This window comes from Dunckerocampus dactyliophorus, chromosome 3, assembly GCF_027744805.1.
Source record: "Dunckerocampus dactyliophorus isolate RoL2022-P2 chromosome 3, RoL_Ddac_1.1, whole genome shotgun sequence".
Classification (NCBI taxonomy): Eukaryota; Metazoa; Chordata; class Actinopteri; order Syngnathiformes; family Syngnathidae; genus Dunckerocampus; species Dunckerocampus dactyliophorus.
Window position 1 is genome coordinate 15,848,597 of NC_072821.1, and position 17,533 is coordinate 15,866,129.

The following is a 17,533-nucleotide window of genomic DNA, read 5'->3' on the forward strand; positions in this document are numbered from 1 at the left end:
CCTGTGGTGTGTCCTGCGGCACGCCCGAGCCTGGGCTGTGGTGGGCGGCCGGTCGGTCATGTGTCCTTGGTCCCCCCCCTGCTCGGTTTGGGTGGCGTTGGGGTGTGGGGCCCCCGTCCTTCCTGTGCCACTGCACCACCTCACATATATATAGGACATTGGGGGGTGGCCTACGGTCGGGCGTGATTGGGGAGGGGAGCTGCCTTGCGGGGCTCCTTTGCTCCTGCTGTGCCACTGACCTGTTGCCCCCCAATTTTAATCGCAGAGTAGACACTTAGGGTTTGGGGGGGCTGGCCAGGTGAGGGGCCCTCCGAGCGGCAGCTGTCCCCCGATTTTAATTGCATCATTAGCTATCATCCACATACACTCCATATACATGCACACAGATACACCATCCTCTTTTATTTTATTTTATTTATTTATTTATTTTTTTTAATTGCATCATAGACACTATCACACCTTATCACATACACGGGTGGGGCGGGCTGGATTGGGGTGCCTCGTGCACCTCGGCGTCTGCCCGCCAGGGTCGGCGGTGTGGCCGGGGGCCTGGCCGTCGCGGTGGCTCGCCCGGGGCGGCCTGGCCTGTGGGGTGCCCTTGTCTGGTTCGCCTGCCCTTCCCTGGGGTGGCCCTCTGGGGCCTGTTGATGCCGGGGCTTGCGCCGGGGGGGGCGGCTTGCGGTGCCCCCCCTGGACTGACACGTGCCGCGGGCGCCTCTGCGCTCTTGGGGCGGGTTCGGCGGTCTCCGGGGGGCGGTGCTGGTGCTTCGGGTGGCCCGTGTGCTGTCGCGGCGGCCGGTGGTTGCTGCGCTGTGGCGGCTGCTGGGGCGCCGGGCCAGCTGGTGGGTTGGGGCTTGGTCATGCTTGCGGGTACTGTGGGCCTGGGTGGCGGGGTGGGGGTGGGGGGGCGGGTGCCCTGGGGCCGGGCTCGCTGGGGGGGGTCGTGCTCTGCCGGGCGCTTGGGCGTCTGTCGCCGTTGCGCTTTGTGCGCTGCCGGGCCGCTGTCTGTGTCCTCGCCTCCCCCGGTCTGTCTGTGGGCTTGTCGGGGGTGGGGCTCCGGTGCGCGGGTGGTGCGCTGTCGGCTCTGGTGGCATGTGGCTGGTCTGGCTTCTGGTGGTATGTGGGGGCCGTCGGCTGGTCGGCTGCTGGTCTCGCCTTCTCGGCGCTGGTGCTTGGCCTCCCTGCGGCTTGGGGTGTGGTGCTCCCGCTCTCTCTTCGGGGTTTGCTGGCCCGCGGGTCTCGGTTGGCGCTGTGTGGTGGTTCGCCTGGCTGCTCGCCCGTTTTCCCGCCTGCCTGCTCGGTTTCCCGCTCTCCTCCTCGCTGACTCCCCTGTCTGCCTCGCTGGCGGCGTCCTACCGCTGGGGGGGTGTGGCCGGGTGTCTTCCTGCTCCCCGGCAGTCTGCGCTCTCCGCCCCTGGGTTCTGAATCGTATGTCTGGGACCCCGGGGTCCCCGGCTCCGCTGCTCCTTGGGTTACCAACGGGGGATAGGGTGGGGCTTCCGGGTGTCGGGCAGTCGACCACTGTGTGTGTGTGTGTGTGTGTGTGTGTGTGTGTGTGTGTGTGTGTGTGTGTGTGTGTGTGCGCGCTTGAGTAAGTAAGAGTGTGTATGAGCGTGCGCATAGGGGTGTGTTTGTGCGTAGGAGCGTTTATGTGCGTGTGTGTGGGTGCGTAGGAGTGTGTATGTGCGTGCGTGTGTGTATTTTTATTTATTTATTTATTTTAGTTATTTATTTGGGGGGGGCATACAGGGGTTTGCTCCGTGGGGTCAGGTGCTGGGCGATACATCTCTGCCGCCCGTGCCTCCGCCGGGTGGGTGGAGGGTGTGCCTCCTGCATCCCTTGGCGGGGCGGCCCTGTGTCGGGGGTCGGGCGGGGGTTGGCCCGGGGCGGGCCGGGCTCCGCTCCCTGGGGGTGGGGGTGGCGGTGGGGGAGAATTGGCGCTTCCGGCGCGGGCGGGCTTCTTTCCGGCTGTGGAGGCGTCTCTGGGCCTGCCGGTTTGTGGCCCCCGGTACCCGTCTGCCTTTGTGGGGTGTGATCTCTCGCTGGTCTCGGGGGTTGGCAGTCCTCCGGCCCGCTGGCGCCCTGTCCTTGGCTGGGATTACCTCTCTTCGGCCCCTTACTGGTCTTCCCGGGGGGGGGGGGCTCTCTGGGCTGGCTCTTGGGGCACTGTTCTTTGTGCTGCCTGCCCCTATGGGCCTGGTGGCCTTCTGGCGGCCGGGGCCCGGCCTTGCTATTTGGGGCGGGGCTCTCTGGGAGGTGGAAGGCGGCCCCTTTCCTTTCATGCACTCTCAGTGACAATCACACGCCCACACATTCCTGCACCTTTATATATATATGAAGTCTTCCTTACATACAGAGATACCTGTACATATGCACACTCACAGTACATACGTACTTCCCCACATTACTCACTGAGTTATCCAGGGTGTTATTATGTTGTTGGTTTTATTACAGCGACGGTGATTTCAGCAGTATGACTATATATATATATGTGTGTATGTGCGGTATATATGTGTATATATATATATATATATATATATATATATATGTATATATGTATTTATGTATGTGTATGTATGTATATATGTGTGTATATGTATTTTTTTTTTTTTTTACAATGATGTGCATTACAGTAACTTTGATTCTATTCACTATCATGGATAATCATTTCATTACTACAGTTATGTGTGACTGTTTCAATGCGGTATTATCATGGTGATCACTATCATAATTCATCATTTCATGACTGCTATTGTGTGCGACTGTTTCAATGCAGTATTGTCATTGTGATCACTGTCATAGGTCATCATTTCATGACTGCTATTATGTCTGATTGTCATTGACAGCTTTGTCATTGTGGTTGTTGATATTGATTTGTCCTTTATCCTTGTTCGTCTTTATAGTTGTCACGGACATTTATTTGCTGATGTCGTTCGGTATGTTTCTGTTGTTCTGTCACAATTGTTGTTGTTGCTGCTGTTGTCCTTGTCTCTTGTCTCTCTTTTTTTTGTTTTTGTCCCCCCCCCCCCCCCCGTTTCCTTTTCTCTTCTTCTCTGTCCCCTCCTGCTCCGGTCCGGGCGCTCCAAATTTGCTTTATAACAAGCATCAAGGTCGAATAAATTTTGTATGACAGGGGAAGTGTATATCACACTTCTCTCTGGCAGAGTAAATCTGTTGAGCACTTGACGGCATTTAGGTATACAATTCTATCTGCTTTAAAGGCTGGACAGGACAGGGGGAAAAAAAAAAAAAAAAAAAAAAAAAAAAAAAAAAAAAAAAAAAAAATAAACGCTATCTTGGCCTGGTCGGAATAGTAAGTGCTGGGTTGTTGGTCAAAAATCAGGGTACACTGGTGTAAAAATTGTCTGCAATCCATAGATTCCCCCGAAAAGCGTGGGGGGGGTGGGAGGCTAGGCTCACGACTATTACTGCTGCTGGCAGCAGGTGCGATTCGAACAACCTCTGATGAGGGAGCTGCACCCTCCGACTGTCCTGGGTGAGCGCCAAGTCCCAGATGCTGCTCAATAGCACTAATGCTAGTGGCGAGGGCAGCCAGGGACTCCATAACTCCCCGGAGGGATTGCTCATGGCTGCCGACAAGCGCACCTTGTTGGGATAATGCGGCCTTGATATGTGCGAACTCTGCGGATTCCATGTTTGGCCAGATTGTTCTGTTATGAACGGCCAAGGCCGTGAGACAGGAATCCAAAAATGCAGAGTCGGATAAGTGAAACAGAAAAAGTCTTTAATACAAAAATGGACAACAAAAGGGTACCAAAAACAACACAAGAAACAAAGTACAACAAAAATACATCCGGACCTAGTCGCGGGAAATAGTAACAAAAAACACTGCTTGCAAGGTGAGCTGAGCAGGGAAAAATACGGACAAGTAACGAAAAGAGCTGCTAACAAAAAACTAGCAGAAAGTACCAAAAATACAGCTACTGCTGAAGACGTCAAGCAGGCAGGTAGGTACTTACAGGGAAGCCGAGCGAGGGTCAGAAAGCCAAAACACAATGCACAAGGACAAGCCGGAAGGAGCTGAACAGGGTGTAGCAAAGGGACAATCTGGCACTGAACCTAGCATTGCACACAGCTTAAATAGCACAACTAATCAGGCACAGGTGAAGATGATCAGCTCATCAGGGTGCTCAGGAGTGTGCTGCAACAGAGAAACAGTAGAAGGCAGTACCGCAGCACACAATCCTGACACCCGCGACCCTAATGAGGATGAAGCGGTATAGAAAATGGATGGATGGATGGATTTTAATGATGTATTTTCAGCATCATTTTGCAGGGTTGAAAAGTTACACAACATGCGTCTTCAATAATTTTGAGCCTGGGTGGTTCCTGCGTAAATGATAGAAAACCCAATATAAGTTCAAACGTGTGGATCCAATTCTTAATTAATTGAAAGTACTGCTATAATGTGTAATCATTCCACTCTGGGAAAATGCCCAAATAAGATTCATGCCCATGAAAAGTGAATGAAAACTTCTGACCACAACTGTATGTACTACTTTATATACTTTCCCATCCTTGCTCTATTGTCCACATCTACTGTAGATTACTCTACCTGTTAAAATGTTCTTGAAACTTTCAGGAATAATTCATCTATAATAAATTAAGATCCCCATTTTCAGCACTCTAATGACCACAATACAATTTACAACCTCTGTTGTTTGTGTCAAAGCAAAAGACTCCATTGATTCTGAGGCATTTTTGACCAAATATGCTCAAGGTTGTGAGATCACATGTCACAGCAGCACGTGTTTGGTGTCAGCGTTATACTGGCTGTGTGGATTTTGTTTTATGCATTTGTCAGGTTAAAGTGCAGACAATATTCTGTTATGCTGTGGCTAATTATTGTCTCGATCGACATTGTACTTTTATCCTCAACTGAAGAAGTGTCCTTAAGATATGTCTTAAAATGGCATATCCAAAATGTTTGAAGATGTTTGTAATAAAGCGCATAATCAAATTATATGGTTTGCTTCCAGAAGTGGCGGTTTCCTTTTTTATTGCTTCCTACTTTGGTCAGATTGTCAATTCAGTCTTTAAAATGTCACAATAGCATGTGACTACAGGCCAAAGAGTTCCATTATTTGACTTAAAGGTGCTGTCTGGCATGGTTGGGTACTGCAATGAGGCCGCTAACATTCAAAGTAGTACATCCCGCCCTCTTTCTGCTCAGAGAATGCAAGCTACAACCCACATAAAACACCTACACATGCAGGAAAAGGTGAAGTGATCAACCGGCAACCGAAATGCAGTCCATCAGTCAAACATTTGCGGTAGCTAATACTTGCAGTTATACAGCTCAGTACAATATGGCTGAGGCGATGAATTTAATTTAATAAAAAAGACGAAAAACACAACCCTTAATATGAGACGCCTGCTTTGTGTGAAGGACAGTTGGTTTTACGCAAATTACATGTTCAGTTTTTACTACACGTATGTCTGTCCTGGCTGTGAAGAAATGTTAACATACATGTAATAACATTATCCTCAATGTTTTGTAATCATTTGACAAGACATTTTGCTTGATGGCGGTCATGATTTTCAACCAATCTTGCTCAGATTTTTTCAGACGTGCTCGTCAATCCCCCAAAGGTGTGCACCAGGTGTCATAGTGATTCAGCTAATCACCCTAACGTTACAGTGGGTGTTTTATAGAGTGCATTGAATTGTTTGAGAAATGTCAAGTCAGTCCGACTTGTGGAGTAAAACTTTGGAGTTTAATAACAGCACCACTATGTGGTGTATTGTCAGAAAAATAATGGCACAGGAAACACAGAAGGGGTAGTCTTTTGCCAAATTTTCACTCTTTTGTGTGAAGCCGTTCAGGAGTAGAAGAGTTACACAATGGGGCGTCCTAATTTTTTCACACGACTGTCTGTTACTGTACATGCAGTATCTCTATAAGACATATAACACATTCAAAGCATTTTAGCACATTGGTGTGCTTGCTCACAGGGGACGGAGAATAAATGGTCAAGTGATAGGGCCACACAGTGGACTAGTGTTTAGCAGTCAGCCTCACCGTCTGGAAATCAACGTTTGAATCTTGGTTGGAAAATCTGTGTGAAGGTTGCATGTCCTCCCAGTGCTTGTGTGGTTCGCCAATCTCCTTTCACAGTCCAACAACATACATGTTAATTGGACACTCTGCCTTAAACATACATGTTAAGTTAATTGGACACTCTGCCTTGCCCGTAGGTGTCAAAATGATGACCAAAGTCAGTTGGGGTAGGCTCCAGCCCACTGGTGACAAGAAAATATATGGTTAGTTGTAATGACAGGATAACCTGGCACTTCACAATTAACAAACAAAAGTGAGAAATGTTAGAGAACGTGTAATTTTAAATGATAAATGTCTCTTATCTTTTTGTTCTCGTCCGCAGGCTTGGAGCACCAGAGGCAGTAAAGGCGACGCTTTAGGGGCGGGGTCTGCGGTGGTACATGTTTCTGATTGGTCACCGTGGGTTTTGCCAGCCTCTAGAAAGTGTTTAAATAGCCAATCATGTCGCATGATGTTGTATGTGTGGAAGTGTCACTGTGCTCTCGAGCCTCTCTCGGTGGAAGACCGCGCCCGAGCGACACCTCGTCCCTACGCTTACCGTACACACTCACTTCAAGTACCATGGAGGGCTCCAGTAGTTGACGTTTCCTGAAACCTTCTCTTTTTAAGCTTTCTTCCGTCTGATCAACGAGCACCGGTTTATTGACGTTTTGACTTGGCGACGACCTTTTTTCTCCTATCTTCAAAGAGCTAATCACCAGTGGAAAACATGAAGTACATCATCGGCATCGGAGGGTGAGTGAGCGAAACTAGATTCAATGAATGGAGCGGGGGCGGCTTAGCTAGCCGGTTAGCACAGATGCTAGGCCGTAAGAGGCCGTGACACGTGGGGAGGGCGCTCGTGACATCCGTAATGATGTCTCTTTGTGTAGACAAATTATTTCACATTTGTCATATTTAGCATTAAGGGTTTTTCCCCCTAGAAAGTGGAATGCTAAGAGTGGGAAATGTGCATTATTTATCCTTTTGTAAGGTAAAGCTATTGGTGGCCAGCATGCTGATAATGACCGAGAGATAGTGGTTATGTGTAATTTGTAGTCCATAAATTGATACCAGTGTGCAGTCTGTTTAAACGCTGTAATCTTTGTGATGATGAATATTACATCATTGGTTACTCATTAATCATATGTATATTCTATACAGCGTAACCAATGGAGGGAAAACCACCCTCACCAACCGCCTAATCAAGAACTTGCCCAACTGCTGTGTGGTTCACCAGGATGACTTCTTCAAGGTGAGGTTTTGCGCATTTACTTTGAAATAGATATTGTCTAGTTGAGGTCAGGATCGCTTAGGAGTAGCGCAGGTTGGTGAGCTATTAATAATAGCTTGTAGAAGACATGGCGCCTTCCATTCAGCATGTAGCACTAGTGCTATGTACCTTGGTACATCTTATCAATGTATGTTTCAGCCCCAAGATCAGATTGCGGTTGAAGATGGCTTTAAGCAGTATGATGGTAAGCCTGTGTTTTTATGGAAGGGTTTGCGTGTCTGTCTCATTTGGGATATGCATGCTTTGTATGGCCTTCTCATTCTCCATTCTCATTTGCCTGTTCTACACGCTTCTTCCCTCCCTCCCCTTCCATCCTTCCTTCCTACCTGTCTGTCTCCAGTCATTACTGCTCTGGACATGGACGCCATGATGAGCACCATCTACGCATGGCTGGAGAACCCGGTGAAGTTTGAGAAGTCTCACGGCGTCAATAACACCCTGGATAGGGAGATTCTCCCGAAGTCTGACCATAAGGAGGAGACTCACATCCTCATTGTGGAGGGCTTCCTGCTTTACACCTACCAGTAAGCTACTAGTTCTTACTACATTTCTGTTTTTAACTCCTAAAAAAATATAAATATTTCCCTTTGCAGACCATTGATCGACGTGCTGAACCAGCGTTACTTTATTTCCATCCCGTATGAAGAATGCAAAAAGAGGAGGTGGTAAGTTCCATTACATGACTTTATTAGTTAGCGTTTAGTTTGCTGTTGTTTCATTGGCGTTTATTGCAGCTCAAGGAACTACACGGTACCAGACCCCCCCGGCCTCTTTGACGGCCACGTCTGGCCCATGTACTTGAAACATAAGGACATCATGGAGGACACAGGTGTTGATGTGGGTAAGTATCCACTCTTTTTGTACATACTTTTCCTTTTTTAAACTTGTGCTAACGTCGTCGTTGTGTGTTCCCTCCTAAAGTGCAGCTAGATGGAACCAAGTCAAAGGAGCAACTGTTCAACTTTGTCTATGGGAACATCCTGAATAATATCCAACATTCTCTTTAACAAAGGTAAAGGCATAATCTTTTATAATTAAAAAATGGCCTCTCCTTCATGTAAACATGTTACATCATGTGTTATCTTTTTGTGTTTCAGGTCACATGATCAGCTAAAAGGAGCATGTATTCAGCCTGCTTGATGACCGGCTCGCCTTAAGTTTCTACCTGGCAGCTCATTTTAGCTGACTGCTATGATTTTTTTTTTTTTTTTTTTTTTTAATTGGAAAAAAAATGTACATGTGTAACCGGCGGCATCAAATGCTGGCATGATTTTATATCAAGCGTATTTATTGCTTTATACAGCCTACACTCCACGGAGAGTTGATGGATATATTCAGAGGATGGTTGCATATGTCAATAAATGATCCTCATGCCAACCTTGTAGTGTTGTGATGACTGGGAAACGCCCATCAACAGCAATGAAATGGTTGTATGGACATTTCCAAAAATGGCACTCACTCACTGAGCTTGTGATGGTCACTATCAGGCCCCGTGCTGCTTTAGTGTGGTGGGGGTGATAACTGGAGTCACGAGTTTGTAGCCCCGTCACCTCCAATTAGAAGTGCGAGCCTTATCTATATTCAGACACATGGGCCAGTTACCCTGAAAATAAACATACAGTCGTCATAATGACGACTTAAATAACTTACATGGTTTGAACCAGCAAGCAGGGAAAGTATAGTATGCCCCCCCCCCCCCCCCCCCCCCCCCATATATCATAGAGAATACAGTTTGTCAATCTTAGGTTTTTCTAAAAGGTTTGCCAGTCCATTTTTTTTTTTTTTTTTTTAAACCAAAAACAAATTTTATATCTGCTGGCAATGAGGTGAAGCTGTCCAGAATCTCAGGGTGGAGAAGTAGCATGTCTGAACAATAGCAGACCAACACCTAGTTAAAAATAATACATATATACAGTATATAAGCAGAAAAAAGACAAGCACTCTTCCATCATTTATCAGTGTGTGTATAATGTACATAATACTCTTGGAGGGTGTGTTGAAGTTATTTTTCTGCAACACGTTTTGAACTAGGCAACTGCGTTATAAATCACATGATGTACCGTATTTGTGTCTGTGACAAATGAGGGTTAAAAACATCTGCAGAGGTCTGAAGTGATGTGAGTCACGGCCTTTTGAGGGAGTGACTTTTCCTTCACTTCATCGTTTTTGCTCAACCATGTTGTGTAATATTTACACTCTCCCACACTGGCCACTCCTGTACAATCCAAACTTAATAGAAATGAAATTAAGGCTCAGTTTTGGATGTTTGTTGTGGTTGTCAGTGGTGGAGACCTTCACTGCATCCAACCGAGAGCTGTTGCTAATAGTTTGGAATAAAATGGTTGAATAGCATATAAAAATGCATCATGATGCATATGTTTAATACAGTCCTAGTGTCAAACAGTGTACAGGTGTACCTAATGTAGTGGCTAGTGAGTTTATATGAAAGTAGGTCAGGGCTTTATTGTGGTGACAAAGCCCATATACTGTATGAGTCGGGAAGCCATGATTTTCCACAACAGCTTCTATATAATAGAAATAATCTTTTTCATTTAATTAAAATCAGCCTTTTGACTATGTTATGTTATGTTGTATTTCTTTTGAGTGGTTACATGACAGGCTCAAACGATATGCCAGTACAGTAATTACTCCACCCACTTCCTCTGTGGTAGACTATGTGCCAACTTATCTAGCAATGAGAGCCTGCAGCCATGTACCGTACAACAGATGTTATTACTCCAAGTTAAGTAATACACACAGTCTGCTGCCGCTCAAGTGGAAGGTTATTCTATGGATTTTGGTGGGGCGTGAGCGAGCACAAGTGAGTCAGAGATCACATTACAGCGCCATTCATAGGGGAATGTCCTGCAACCTACTTTAGCTTCCTCCAAAACAAACCATCAAATGCTTCTCTATTTATTGTGTGGTTCAAGTTCACAAAATAACATCATTTTGAAGTTAAATCACAGTTTTCCTCTTTTACTGCTTTACTGCACTACAGTATACATTGTGTAGTTTTTCCACGGAGGCCCGTCTGCTCATTTTAACATGGGTGTCAGTGCACAAAGGGTGCCAGCTGGTCAGAGTAAACTTGAATGTGTGAGATAAGTGCTTACATAACTCGACGGCCGGTGTTGGCTGCACTCTATGAGAAGAAAAATGGACTCACACGGTCCCACATCTGCACGACTACCCAGTCCAAAATGACCAGCCTCCACTTGTGTGTGTATGTGGTTTTTCGGACTTTACACAGCATGTTGCAATGTCGTAAGCGAAAAAAGAAAAGTAATTTAAATCCATATTTTTAGCGCAGAAGGCTATTGTGAACTCATTGTCCTCAGTTATTGTGTGATGCTCGTGCTGGTGGTGACAGAGGACTTCATCTTTTGACATAATTGTTGTCTCTGGACAACAACAAACCCTGCAGTTTGCCTGAAACCACACCAACCACCGCGCTGGGGTTAGGAGGCCTCCAGGACTGTATCTTGCTGGATGGTGTTTGCGTATATGGAGGCCACACTCCTGCTCTGTCTACTCACCTCTGCACAGTGGATCCAAGCAGCAGGGGAAGCAACAGTCTACTGCGGTGGACTCAAATAGAGCATATAAACAACACCATAAATCCTGCCTAAGTTCAGACTTCTCACATCTTCACCTCAGGTCAGACACTGCAAACAACTGACTCGTCTTGGCACCTCAGGTGCCTGGGTGCTTTTATTTTTTGTATTCTGTGTGCTACTCAGCTAGTGAATCTGCATTAGGGATCCAACAAACTGCACTGTTTTTATACTTTCTAATACATTATATACAGTGGAAGCACAAAGGTCGAACAGAACCCATTCCAGTACACTGGTCCGCTTCCAATTTGGTTTTGTTTAACTGGAATTAAATTAATCTGTTCCAGTATGCTGCGATTGGCTGGCGACCGCTGAGGGTGTACCCTGCCTCTCCCCAAAGTCAGCTGGGATAGGCTCCAGCATGCTCCCGCGACCCTAATGAGGATAAGCAGCATAGAAAATGGATGGATGGATGGATGGATGTTCCAGTGTCAAATAATCACCGTCATAAAACCTTAAAGGGATAGTCCAGAATTTTTGCCATGAAGTTGTATGACATCCCCATCAGCAGTGTAGTGCATCAACAGTGACTTAGCCCCCATTTGGTCCCGTGACACCGGTTCTGGTCGCGTTTCAGTGATGAGAAACTTAGTTCTGGTTAGTTATCGGGGCTAGTTAAGCAAAGAGCTTAGTTTCTCAAAACAATATACGTTTGAAAGAGTAATACATTTGCATGACAAAACTGCCTCTTCGAAAAAGTCAGACCTCACAAATCACTTGGCTTTACTTTCTCTGATGTCGTGTTAATGCACGCTGTCGGCTGTCCATTGTCGTGTATGTGATGAAGAGGTCGGCGAAGTGTGAGGTCTGGCATTTTTGTGATGCAAATATAATACTCTTTCAAACGTATATTGTTTTGAGAAGCCAAGCGCTTTACTTAAGTAGCCCCAGCAACTAACTACGCTTCTCATCACCGAAATCCAGCAGGAACTGGGCTCACGGTACCAAGTGGGGGTTAAGCCACCGTTGATGGGGATGTCATACAACTTCATGTCAAAAAATCTGAACTATCCCTTTAAGTGTACATGCAAGCAATGTTTTAAATCACATTTGAACCTTCTCAACTGTCTTGCAAGTGTAAAAAGAAGTTAACTTTAACGACTGAAAACATTTAAGCCAGTGAACTACTTTGATATGTAACAACTGACAACTAAGTTAATTTGATATATTTATTTATTTTTCATTATTTATGAACAGAATTGATGGGTGCAAGCTGCTAATTTCACACTCAGTACACTCATACAGAGAACACCTAAGAGACAGCGCACACAACGCATCGTGTCATATACAATAACATTTAGTTTTCAGTTCAGTTTTCAGATAGCTGCTCATGCTAGATCCAAGATTCCTATGCACAGGGAGGAAACTTACTTGTTTCCCTCTACAACGGAATACTTTCTTTCCTGTCCACAACAAATGTCCCCAAAAATCCAAGCCTATAAGTATAAATATTGATGAAATAATAATCCAAAATACAGGCAATTTTGAGGCAGCATGTGAACAATACAGTAAAATATAAACAGTGCGTAATAGAACTAAGCAGATAAAGAAGCTGGAAAAAGCAATGTACATCGTGTATTTGTGCAAAGCAGAGTGAAACAATAGTTGTGTGCGCAATAGTTGGCAACACAGTTGAACTCAGGGGTGGACTAAAAAAAAAATGGTCACTGGACTTTTTGACCAAAAGCAGCCCACAGTCTAACCAATGTAACCATTTGCTAATGTTATTCTTTCAGAGAATACGCTCATTGCTACATTACCATATGAAAACAAGCGTCAAAATAAAAAATATGCACAAATGGAGGAAAATGATGTTTGTTAACTGCCATAAGATTTTTTTTAAATTACTTCTTTTTTCCGAAAATCTGAAAACGCCGGCTTGTCGTTTCCGTGTAGGCAAGCAACCCGCTTCGTTCGGAAAACCATGATGTCACCAACCCGTCGCCGTCATGTGATCAGAAGTGAGTTTTAACGACAAGTCGACGTAATATTTGAATATTTCGACTGACATGACTCACCCCAGTCGACATTCTCCTGATATTTTGTTGTCTCAAACTCTAAAATGACTGTCAGAAGTAATTCCATTTCGTCGTAAGTCTAGATGAGCCTTGGAGATGACGGATTTTTGCATGTGTGTTCTTTCTTCTTCTATAGTTTGGTGTTTCATGTGGTTCCGTCTGCGTGTCTGTTTACAGCACCGCACGTAGATGTGCCTTGTGTATTACATTGTTTTCACCCAGTGATCCGTTCCTGTCTGGATGCATCTATTTACTAATCTGGCACAGTGCGGACACGAATTTTCTTTAACCTGCCAAAAAAGAAGAAAAATTTCCATGTGGACAGGACTTGAGGGATGTTGAGACACATTCATTTGATAAACCCATGCTGCTCCTAAAAGCCTACTTATTTGTTTAGCAAGTCGCTTCTATATTTATATATTTTACAAGAGTCTGCGAGGACCCAACAAAACCAGTCATTTGTGCAATAAAAGCTTTCTACTAGAGTTGTCTCACAGACTTGTTTTGAAAACGTGACCAACGAGAGGCCGCCGCGCATTGGACACGAGCACTGCACCTGTGGGATTGGTGGGAAAACAACTTCTCACCTCCTGCGGTTCACCAGCAGCGTCTGTGTTTATGCTCCATTGGTCTGCCTCTGGAGAGAAAATAGGCCACAATACAGACACAACAAGACACTAGACGTGGGATCAGACATACAAGTGCTGTTTGTTGTACAGCTGAGGGCAGCCCTTTAAGTCCGAGTGGCAATAACACTACGCTAGATACAATTCAACAAACTTACTGCTCTGTACTTTCCTACGTCGGATTCATTGACAATGTTATGGTGTGTCATCTTACATTGTAGAAAGACAGTACTGTAGTCCTTCCAAAGCATGCTGGATAACTGGAAGGATCAGGATTCTGGGGCGAATATGAGTTATTCCCTCAGCTAAAGTGGTTATCTCTGCATTGCATATTGATTTTTAAGTAGTTTTTTCCGAAGGGTCGATTTTCGCCCGTTTTTTTCAGTGCCAGCACTGTCGCGAAATCACATTTTTTCAAGTTGCTGAAACGAAACTTTTCCGGCCCGGGAGGTGGGCCAAACCCCCCAAACATTCATTGGGGGTACCGGCAGGACTCAAAGAAGGCAAAAAAAAATACTTTTCCGAGGGCTTGATTTTCGCCCGTTTTTTCAGTGCACTGTCGCGATTTCGCATTTTTTCAAGTTGCTGAAACGACACTTTTCCAGCCCGGGAGGTGGGCCACACCCCCCAGACATTCATTGGGGGCCCCGGCAGAACTCAAAGATGGCAAAATATCCAACTATTCCGAGGGGTCGATTTTCGCCCGTTTTTTCAGTGTCGTGAAATCGCATTTTTTCAAGTTGCTGAAATGACACTTTTCCAGCCCGGGAGGTGGGCCAAACCCCCCAAACATTCATCAGGGGTCCCGGCAGGACTCAAAGATGGCAAAATATCCAACTATTCCGAGGGGTCGATTTTCGCCCGTTTTTTCAGTGTCGTGAAATCGCATTTTTTCAAGTTGCTGAAATGACACTTTTCCAGCCCGGGAGGTGGGCCAAACCCCCCAAACATTCATCAGGGGTCCCGGCAGGACTCAAAGATGGCAAAAAACCCAACATTTCCCAGGGGTCGATTTTCGCCCGTTTTTTCAGTGCCCACTGTTGCGAAATCGTATTTTTTGAAGTTGTTGAAATGACACTCTTCCGGCCCCGGAGGTGAACCAAACCCCCCAAACATTCATCGGGGGTCCCGGTAAGACTCAAAGGTGGAAAAAAAACCCAACTTTTCCGGGAGGTCGATTTTCGCCCGTTTTTTCAGTGTCGCGATTTCGCATTTTTTCCAAGTTGCTGAAACGACACTTTTCCGGCCCGGGAGGTGGGCCAAACCCTCCAAACATTCATCGGGGGTCCCGGCAGGACTCAAAGATGGCAAAAAACCCAACTTTTCCGAGGGGTCGATTTTCACCCGTTTAAACTGTCGCGAAATCGCATTTTTTCAAGTTGCTGAAACGACACTTTTCCGCCCCGGGAGGTGGGCCAAACCCCGCAAACATTCATCGGGGGTCCCGGCAGGACCCAGAGATGGCAAAAAACCCAACTTTTCCGAGGGGTCGATTTTCACCCGTTTCGACAGTGCCGGCACTGTCGCGAAATCGCATTTTTTCAAGTTGCTGAAACGACACTTTTCCGCCCCGGGAGGTGGGCCAAACCCCCCAAACATTCATCGGGGGTCCCGGCAGGACCCAAAGATGGCAAAAAACCCAACTTTTCCGAGGGGTCGATTTTCACCCGTTTCGACAGTGCCGGCACTGTCGCGAAATCGCATTTTTTCAAGTTGCTGAAACGACACTTTTCCGCCCCGGGAGGTAGGCCAAACCCCGCAAACATTCATCGGGGGTCCCGGCAGGACCCAAAGATGGCAAAAAACCCAACTTTTCCGAGGGGTCGATTTTCACCCGTTTCGACAGTCGCGAAATCGCATTTTTTCAAGTTGCTGAAACGACACTTTTCCGCCCCGGGAGGTGGGCCAAACCCCGCAAACATTCATCGGGGGTCCCGGCAGGACCCAAAGATGGCAAAATCCCAACTTTTCCGAGGGGTCGATATTCACCCGTTTCGACAGTGCCGGCACTGTCGCGAAATCGCATTTTTTCAAGTTGCTGAAACGACACTTTTCCGCCCCGGGAGGTGGGCCAAACCCCCCAAACATTCATCGGGGGTCCCGGCAGGACCCAAAGATGGCAAAAAACCCAACTTTTCCGAGGGGTCGATTTTCACCCGTTTCGACAGTGCCGGCACTGTCGCGAAATCGCATTTTTTCAAGTAGCTGAAACGACACTTTTCCGCCCCGGGAGGTGGGCCAAACCCCCCAAACATTCATCGGGGGTCCCGGCAGGACCCAAAGATGGCAAAAAACCCAACTTTTCCGAGGGGTCGATTTTCACCCGTTTCGACAGTGCCGGCACTGTCGCGAAATCGCATTTTTTCAAGTTGCTGAAACGACACTTTTCCGCCCCGGGAGGTGGGCCAAACCCCCCAAACATTCATCGGGGGTCCCGGCAGGACCCAAAGATGGCAAAAAACCCAACTTTTCCGAGGGGTCGATTTTCACCCGTTTCGACAGTGCCGGCACTGTCACGAAATCGCATTTTTTCAAGTTGCTGAAACGACACTTTTCCGCCCCGGGAGGTAGGCCAAACCCCGCAAACATTCATCGGGGGTCCCGGCAGGACCCAAAGATGGCAAAAAACCCAACTTTTCCGAGGGGTCGATTTTCACCCGTTTCGACAGTGCCGGCACTGTCGCGAAATCGCATTTTTTCAAGTTGCTGAAACGACACTTTTCCGCCCCGGGAGGTGGGCCAAACCCCCCAAACATTCATCGGGGGTCCCGGCAGGACCCAAAGATGGCAAAAAACCCAACTTTTCCGAGGGGTCGATTTTCACCCGTTTCGACAGTGCCGGCACTGTCGCGAAATCGCATTTTTTCAAGTTGCTGAAACGACACTTTTCCGCCCCGGGAGGTGGGCCAAACCCCCCAAACATTCATCGGGGGTCCCGGCAGGACCCAAAGATGGCAAAAAACCCAATTTTTCCGAGGGGTCGATTTTCACCCGTTTCGACAGTGCCGGCACTGTCGCGAAATCGCATTTTTTCAAGTTGCTGAAACGACACTTTTCCGCCCCGGGAGGTGGGCCAAACCCCGCAAACATTCATCGGGGGTCCCGGCAGGACCCAAAGATGGCAAAAAACCCAATTTTTCCGAGGGGTCGATTTTCACCCGTTTCGACAGTGCCGGCACTGTCGCGAAATCGCATTTTTTCAAGTTGCTGAAACGACACTTTTCCGCCCCGGGAGGTGGGCCAAACCCCCCAAACATTCATCGGGGGTCCCGGCAGGACCCAAAGATGGCAAAAAACCCAACTTTTCCGAGGGGTCGATTTTCACCCGTTTCGACAGTGCCGGCACTGTCGCGAAATCGCATTTTTTCAAGTTGCTGAAACGACACTTTTCCGCCCCGGGAGGTGGGCCAAACCCCCCAAACATTCATCGGGGGTCCCGGCAGGACCCAAAGATGGCAAAAAACCCAACTTTTCCGAGGGGTCGATTTTCACCCGTTTCGACAGTGCCGGCACTGTCGCGAAATCGCATTTTTTCAAGTTGCTGAAACGACACTTTTCCGCCCCGGGAGGTGGGCCAAACCCCCCAAACATTCATCGGGGGTCCCGGCAGGACCCAAAGATGGCAAAAAACCCAACTTTTCCGAGGGGTCGATTTTCACCCGTTTCGACAGTGCCGGCACTGTCGCGAAATCGCATTTTTTCAAGTTGCTGAAACGACACTTTTCCGCCCCGGGAGGTGGGCCAAACCCCCCAAACATTCATCGGGGGTCCCGGCAGGACCCAAAGATGGCAAAAAACCCAACTTTTCCGAGGGGTCGATTTTCACCCATTTCGACAGTGCCGGCACTGTCGCGAAATCGCATTTTTTCAAGTTGCTGAAACGACACTTTTCCGCCCCGGGAGGTGGGCCAAACCCC

The 17,533-nt window shown here is 47.2% G+C and overlaps 1 protein-coding gene across 2 annotated transcripts; it reads left to right on the forward strand.

Moving 5' to 3' along the window:
* Positions 1-6,525: 6,525 nt before the first annotated feature.
* mibp2 (muscle-specific beta 1 integrin binding protein 2) lies at positions 6,526-8,732 on the forward strand. 2 transcript variants are annotated; one of them, XM_054769697.1, is made up of 8 exons: positions 6,526-6,817; positions 7,226-7,316; positions 7,494-7,539; positions 7,696-7,879; positions 7,949-8,020; positions 8,090-8,196; positions 8,277-8,367; positions 8,453-8,732. In XM_054769697.1, the coding sequence occupies exons 1-7, from the start codon at positions 6,792-6,794 to the stop codon at positions 8,360-8,362; spliced, it is 612 nt and encodes a 203-aa protein (XP_054625672.1). In that variant the 5' UTR covers positions 6,526-6,791; the 3' UTR covers positions 8,363-8,367; positions 8,453-8,732. The 2 variants fall into 2 exon arrangements, with proteins under 2 accessions (XP_054625672.1, XP_054625673.1); XM_054769698.1 differs by lacking the exon at positions 7,494-7,539.
* Positions 8,733-17,533: the final 8,801 nt, after the last annotated feature.